Source organism: Salmo salar, chromosome ssa07 (assembly GCF_905237065.1).
Source record: "Salmo salar chromosome ssa07, Ssal_v3.1, whole genome shotgun sequence".
In the NCBI taxonomy this organism is placed as follows: domain Eukaryota; kingdom Metazoa; phylum Chordata; class Actinopteri; order Salmoniformes; family Salmonidae; genus Salmo; species Salmo salar.
In genome coordinates, this window is record NC_059448.1 from 1,017,501 (window position 1) to 1,025,000 (window position 7,500).

The window sequence follows — 7,500 nt, forward strand, 5'->3', positions numbered from 1 at the left end:
CAGTGTCTCTATGGTTACTACGTCCCAACATGTCCTCTCTCTCTCCAGTGTCTCTATGGTTACTACGTCCCAACATGTTCTCTCTCTCTCTCCAGTGTCTCTATGGTTACTACGTCCCAACATGTCCTCTCTCTCTCCAGTGTCTCTATGGTTACTACGTCCCAACATGTCTCTCTCTCTCTCCAGTGTCTCTATGGTTACTACGTCCCAACATGTTTCTCTCTCTCTCCAGTGTCTCTATGGTTACTACGTCCCAACATGTTTCTCTCTCTCTCTCCAGTGTCTCTATGGTTACTACGTCCCAACATGTTCTCTCTCTCTCCAGTGTCTCTATGGTTACTACGTCCCAACATGTCTCTCTTCTCTCTCTCTCTCTCCAGTGTCTCTATGGTTTACTACGTCCCAACATGTTCTCTCTCTCTCCAGTGTCTCTATGGTTACTACGTCCCAACATGTTTCTCTCTCTCTCTCCAGTGTCTCTATGGTTACTACGTCCCAACATGTCCTCTCTCTCTCTCTCTCCAGTGTCTCTATGGTTACTACGTCCCAACATGTCTCTCTCTCTCTCTCTCTCTCCAGTGTCTCTATGGTTACTACGTCCCAACATGTTTTCTCTCTCTCTCCAGTGTCTCTATGGTTACTACGTCCCAACATGTTCTCTCTCTCTCTCTCCAGTGTCTCTATGGTTACTACGTCCCAACATGTTTTCTCTCTCTCTCCAGTGTCTCTATGGTTACTACGTCCCAACATTGTTTCTCTCTCTCTCTCTCCAGTGTCTCTATGGTTACTACGTCCCAACATGTCTCTCTCTCTCTCTCTCCAGTGTCTCTATGGTTACTACGTCCCAACATGTTCTCTCTCTCTCTCCAGTGTCTCTATGGTTACTACGTCCCAACATGTTCTCTCTCTCTCCAGTGTCTCTATGGTTACTACGTCCCAACATGTTCTCTCTCTCTCTCTCCAGTGTCTCTATGGTTACTACGTCCCAACATGTTCTCTCTCTCTCTCTCTCCAGTGTCTCTATGGTTACTACGTCCCAACATGTTCTCTCTCTCTCTCTCCAGTGTCTCTATGGTTACTACGTCCCAACATGTTCTCTCTCTCTCTCCAGTGTCTCTATGGTTACTACGTCCCAACATGTTCTTCTCTCTCTCTCCAGTGTCTCTATGGTTACTACGTCCCAACATGTTCTCTCTCTCTCCAGTGTCTCTATGGTTACTACGTCCCAACATGTTCTCTCTCTCTCCAGTGTCTCTATGGTTACTACGTCCCAACATGTTTCTCTCTCTCTCTCCAGTGTCTCTATGGTTACTACGTCCCAACATGTTCTCTCTCTCTCTCTCCAGTGTCTCTATGGTTACTACGTCCCAACATGTTCTCTCTCTCTCTCCAGTGTCTCTATGGTTACTACGTCCCAACATGTTCTCTCTCTCTCTCCAGTGTCTCTATGGTTACTACGTCCCAACATGTTCTCTCTCTCTCCAGTGTCTCTATGGTTACTACGTCCCAACATGTTCTCTCTCTCTCTCTCCAGTGTCTCTATGGTTACTACGTCCCAACATGTTCTCTCTCTCTCTCCAGTGTCTCTATGGTTACTACGTCCCAACATGTTCTCTCTCTCTCTCTCCAGTGTCTCTATGGTTACTACGTCCCAACATGTTCTCTCTCTCTCTCTCCAGTGTCTCTATGGTTACTACGTCCCAACATGTTCTCTCTCTCTCTCTCCAGTGTCTCTATGGTTACTACGTCCCAACATGTTCTCTCTCTCTCTCCAGTGTCTCTATGGTTACTACGTCCCAACATGTTCTCTCTCTCTCTCTCCAGTGTCTCTATGGTTACTACGTCCCAACATGTTCTTCTCTCTCTCTCTCCAGTGTCTCTATGGTTACTACGTCCCAACATGTTCTCTCTCTCTCTCTCCAGTGTCTCTATGGTTACTACGTCCCAACATGTTCTCTCTCTCTCCAGTGTCTCTATGGTTACTACGTCCCAACATGTTCTCTCTCTCTCTCTCTCCAGTGTCTCTATGGTTACTACGTCCCAACATGTCCTCTCTCTCTCTCTCTCCAGTGTCTCTATGGTTACTACGTCCCAACATGTTCTCTCTCTCTCCAGTGTCTCTATGGTTACTACGTCCCAACATGTTCTCTCTCTCTCTCTCTCCAGTGTCTCTATGGTTACTACGTCCCAACATGTTTCTCTCTCTCTCCAGTGTCTCTATGGTTACTACGTCCCAACATGTTCTCTCTCTCTCTCTCCAGTGTCTCTATGGTTACTACGTCCCAACATGTCTCTCTCTCTCTCTCTCCAGTGTCTCTATGGTTACTACGTCCCAACATGTTTCTCTCTCTCTCTCTCTCCAGTGTCTCTATGGTTACTACGTCCCAACATGTTTCTCTCTCTCTCTCTCCAGTGTCTCTATGGTTACTACGTCCCAACATGTTCTCTCTCTCTCTCTCCAGTGTCTCTATGGTTACTACGTCCCAACATGTTCTCTCTCTCTCCAGTGTCTCTATGGTTACTACGTCCCAACATGTTCTCTCTCTCTCTCTCCAGTGTCTCTATGGTTACTACGTCCCAACATGTTCTCTCTCTCTCTCTCTCTCCAGTGTCTCTATGGTTACTACGTCCCAACATGTCTCTCTCTCTCTCTCTCTCCAGTGTCTCTATGGTTACTACGTCCCAACATGTTCTCTCTCTCTCTCTCCAGTGTCTCTATGGTTACTACGTCCCAACATGTCTCTCTCTCTCTCTCTCCAGTGTCTCTATGGTTACTACGTCCCAACATGTTTCTCTCTCTCTCTCTCCAGTGTCTCTATGGTTACTACGTCCCAACATGTTCTCTCTCTCTCTCTCCAGTGTCTCTATGGTTACTACGTCCCAACATGTTCTCTCTCTCTCTCTCTCCAGTGTCTCTATGGTTACTACGTCCCAACATGTTCTCTCTCTCTCTCTCCAGTGTCTCTATGGTTACTACGTCCCAACATGTTCTCTCTCTCTCTCCAGTGTCTCTATGGTTACTACGTCCCAACATGTTTTCTCTCTCTCTCCAGTGTCTCTATGGTTACTACGTCCCAACATGTTCTCTCTCTCTCTCTCTCCAGTGTCTCTATGGTTACTACGTCCCAACATGTTCTCTCTCTCTCTCTCCAGTGTCTCTATGGTTACTACGTCCCAACATGTTCTCTCTCTCTCTCCAGTGTCTCTATGGTTACTACGTCCCAACATGTTCTCTCTCTCTCCAGTGTCTCTATGGTTACTACGTCCCAACATGTTCTCTCTCTCTCTCCAGTGTCTCTATGGTTACTACGTCCCAACATGTTTCTCTCTCTCTCTCCAGTGTCTCTATGGTTACTACGTCCCAACATGTTTCTCTCTCTCTCTCTCCAGTGTCTCTATGGTTACTACGTCCCAACATGTTCTCTCTCTCTCTCTCCAGTGTCTCTATGGTTACTACGTCCCAACATGTTTCTCTCTCTCTCTCCAGTGTCTCTATGGTTACTACGTCCCAACATGTTCTCTCTCTCTCTCTCCAGTGTCTCTATGGTTACTACGTCCCAACATGTTCTCTCTCTCTCTCTCCAGTGTCTCTATGGTTACTACGTCCCAACATGTTCCTCTCTCTCTCTCTCCAGTGTCTCTATGGTTACTACGTCCCAACATGTTCTTCTCTCTCTCTCTCCAGTGTCTCTATGGTTACTACGTCCCAACATGTTCTCTCTCTCTCTCTCCAGTGTCTCTATGGTTACTACGTCCCAACATGTTCTCTCTCTCTCTCTCCAGTGTCTCTATGGTTACTACGTCCCAACATGTTCTCTCTCTCTCTCTCCAGTGTCTCTATGGTTACTACGTCCCAACATGTTCTCTCTCTCTCTCTCCAGTGTCTCTATGGTTACTACGTCCCAACATGTCTCTCTCTCTCTCTCCAGTGTCTCTATGGTTACTACGTCCCAACATGTTCTCTCTCTCTCTCCAGTGTCTCTATGGTTACTACGTCCCAACATGTTCTCTCTCTCTCTCTCCAGTGTCTCTATGGTTACTACGTCCCAACATGTTCTCTCTCTCTCTCTCCAGTGTCTCTATGGTTACTACGTCCCAACATGTTCTCTCTCTCTCTCCAGTGTCTCTATGGTTACTACGTCCCAACATGTTCTCTCTCTCTCTCTCCAGTGTCTCTATGGTTACTACGTCCCAACATGTTCTCTCTCTCTCTCTCCAGTGTCTCTATGGTTACTACGTCCCAACATGTTCTCTCTCTCTCTCTCCAGTGTCTCTATGGTTACTACGTCCCAACATGTTCTCTCTCTCTCTCTCCAGTGTCTCTATGGTTACTACGTCCCAACATGTTCTCTCTCTCTCTCTCTCCAGTGTCTCTATGGTTACTACGTCCCAACATGTTCTCTCTCTCTCTCCAGTGTCTCTATGGTTACTACGTCCCAACATGTTCTCTCTCTCTCTCCAGTGTCTCTATGGTTACTACGTCCCAACATGTCTCTCTCTCTCTCTCCAGTGTCTCTATGGTTACTACGTCCCAACATGTCTCTCTCTCTCTCCAGTGTCTCTATGGTTACTACGTCCCAACATGTTCTCTCTCTCTCTCTCCAGTGTCTCTATGGTTACTACGTCCCAACATGTTCTCTCTCTCTCTCCAGTGTCTCTATGGTTACTACGTCCCAACATGTCTCTCTCTCTCTCTCCAGTGTCTCTATGGTTACTACGTCCCAACATGTCTCTCTCTCTCTCTCCAGTGTCTCTATGGTTACTACGTCCCAACATGTTCTCTCTCTCTCTCTCCAGTGTCTCTATGGTTACTACGTCCCAACATGTTCTCTCTCTCTCTCTCCAGTGTCTCTATGGTTACTACGTCCCAACATGTTCTCTCTCTCTCTCTCTCCAGTGTCTCTATGGTTACTACGTCCCAACATGTTCTCTCTCTCTCTCCAGTGTCTCTATGGTTACTACGTCCCAACATGTTCTCTCTCTCTCTCCAGTGTCTCTATGGTTACTACGTCCCAACATGTTCTCTCTCTCTCTCTCTCTCTCTCCAGTGTCTCTATGGTTACTACGTCCCAACATGTTCTCTCTCTCTCCAGTGTCTCTATGGTTACTACGTCCCAACATGTTTCTCTCTCTCTCTCCAGTGTCTCTATGGTTACTACGTCCCAACATGTTCTCTCTCTCTCTCCAGTGTCTCTATGGTTACTACGTCCCAACATGTCCTCTCTCTCTCTCTCCAGTGTCTCTATGGTTACTACGTCCCAACATGTTCTCTCTCTCTCTCTCCAGTGTCTCTATGGTTACTACGTCCCAACATGTTCTCTCTCTCTCCAGTGTCTCTATGGTTACTACGTCCCAACATGTTCTCTCTCTCTCCAGTGTCTCTATGGTTACTACGTCCCAACATGTCTCTCTCTCTCTCTCTCCAGTGTCTCTATGGTTACTACGTCCCAACATGTTCTCTCTCTCTCTCTCCAGTGTCTCTATGGTTACTACGTCCCAACATGTTCTCTCTCTCTCCAGTGTCTCTATGGTTACTACGTCCCAACATGTTCGTTCTCTCTCTCTCCAGTGTCTCTATGGTTACTACGTCCCAACATGTTCTCTCTCTCTCTCTCTCCAGTGTCTCTATGGTTACTACGTCCCAACATGTTCTCTCTCTCTCTCTCCAGTGTCTCTATGGTTACTACGTCCCAACATGTCCTCTCTCTCTCTCTCCAGTGTCTCTATGGTTACTACGTCCCAACATGTCTCTCTCTCTCTCTCCAGTGTCTCTATGGTTACTACGTCCCAACATGTTCTCTCTCTCTCCAGTGTCTCTATGGTTACTACGTCCCAACATGTTCTCTCTCTCTCCAGTGTCTCTATGGTTACTACGTCCCAACATGTCCTCTCTCTCTCTCTCCAGTGTCTCTATGGTTACTACGTCCCAACATGTTCTCTCTCTCTCTCTCCAGTGTCTCTATGGTTACTACGTCCCAACATGTTCTCTCTCTCTCCAGTGTCTCTATGGTTACTACGTCCCAACATGTTCGTTCTCTCTCTCTCTCCAGTGTCTCTATGGTTACTACGTCCCAACATGTTCTCTCTCTCTCTCTCTCCAGTGTCTCTATGGTTACTACGTCCCAACATGTTTCTCTCTCTCTCTCCAGTGTCTCTATGGTTACTACGTCCCAACATGTTCTCTCTCTCTCCAGTGTCTCTATGGTTACTACGTCCCAACATGTTCTCTCTCTCTCTCTCTCTCCAGTGTCTCTATGGTTACTACGTCCCAACATGTCCTCTCTCTCTCTCCAGTGTCTCTATGGTTGCTACGTCCATTCTTCCATCGTCCCAACATTCCACAGGAGGTGCTACTGGCTGTTGCAGGTCAGTTACAATCCAGCCTGTCTGTCTGTCTGTCTGTCTGTCTGTCTGTCTGTCTTTCCGTGTTTCCGTGTGGTAAATGTGGCACGGGAAAACGTGAAGATTTAAATTTACCGTCAGAAATGTACTGGACCCATGTCTAGAATGGTGTTTTCCCAGGTGTGCTGTCCAAAAAACATAAATCACATTTACATTATGGTAATAAATCTTAACAGAACAACTCCGGCAATGAACCACTCTAGACAGCACACCTGGATAAACACCACTCTAGACAGCACACCTGGATAAACACCATTCTAGACAGCACACCTGGATAAACACCACTCTAGACAGCACACCTGGATAAACACCATTCTAGACAGCACACCTGGATAAACACCATTCTAGACAGCACACCTGGATAAACACCATTCTAGACAGCACACCTGGATAAACACCATTCTAGACAGCACACCTGGATAAACACCATTCTAGACAGCACACCTGGATAAACACCATTCTAGAGAGTCTCCCACCTCTGCCCCAAGGGAGACTCCACCTCTTCCCCAGGGAGACTCCACCTCTTCCCCCAGGGAGACTCCACCTCTGCCCCAGGGAGACTCCACCTCTTCCCCCAGGGAGACTCCACCTCTTCCCCCAAGGGAGACTCCACCTCTTCCCCCAAGGGAGACTCCACCTCTGTCCCCGAGACTCCACCTCTGTCCCCAAGGGAGACTCCACCTCTGTCCCCAAGGGAGACTCCACCTCTTCCCCCAGGGAGACTCCACCTCTGTCCCCCAGGGAGACTCCACCTCTGTCCCCCAGGGAGACTCCACCTCTGTCCCCCAGGGAGACTCCACCTCTGTCCCCCAGGGAGACTCCACCTCTGTCCCCCAGGGAGACTCCACCTCTGTCCCCCAAAGGAGACTCCACCTCTGTCCCCAAGGAGACTCCACCTCTGTCCCCCAAGGGAGACTCCACCTCTGTCCCCAGGGGGAGACTCCACCTCTGTCCCCAAGGGAGACTCCACCTCTGTCCCCCAGGGAGACTCCGCCTCTGTCCCCCAGGGAGACTCCGCCTCTGTCCCCCAGGGAGACTCCGCCTCTGTCCCCCAGGGAGACTCCGCCTCTGTCCCCCAGGGAGACTCCGCCTCTGTCC

The 7,500-nt window shown here is 48.4% G+C and overlaps 1 protein-coding gene across 1 annotated transcript in view; it reads left to right on the forward strand.

Annotated features, from left to right (window-relative positions):
- The window catches only part of camta2 (calmodulin binding transcription activator 2), a 108,647-nt gene that overhangs the window by 23,167 nt on the left and 77,980 nt on the right, over positions 1-7,500 (forward strand). The window contains exon 6 of the mRNA XM_045722568.1: positions 6,295-6,366. Within this exon, the coding sequence (XP_045578524.1) occupies positions 6,295-6,366 (72 nt within the window). The remainder of the gene's footprint in view (positions 1-6,294; positions 6,367-7,500) is intronic.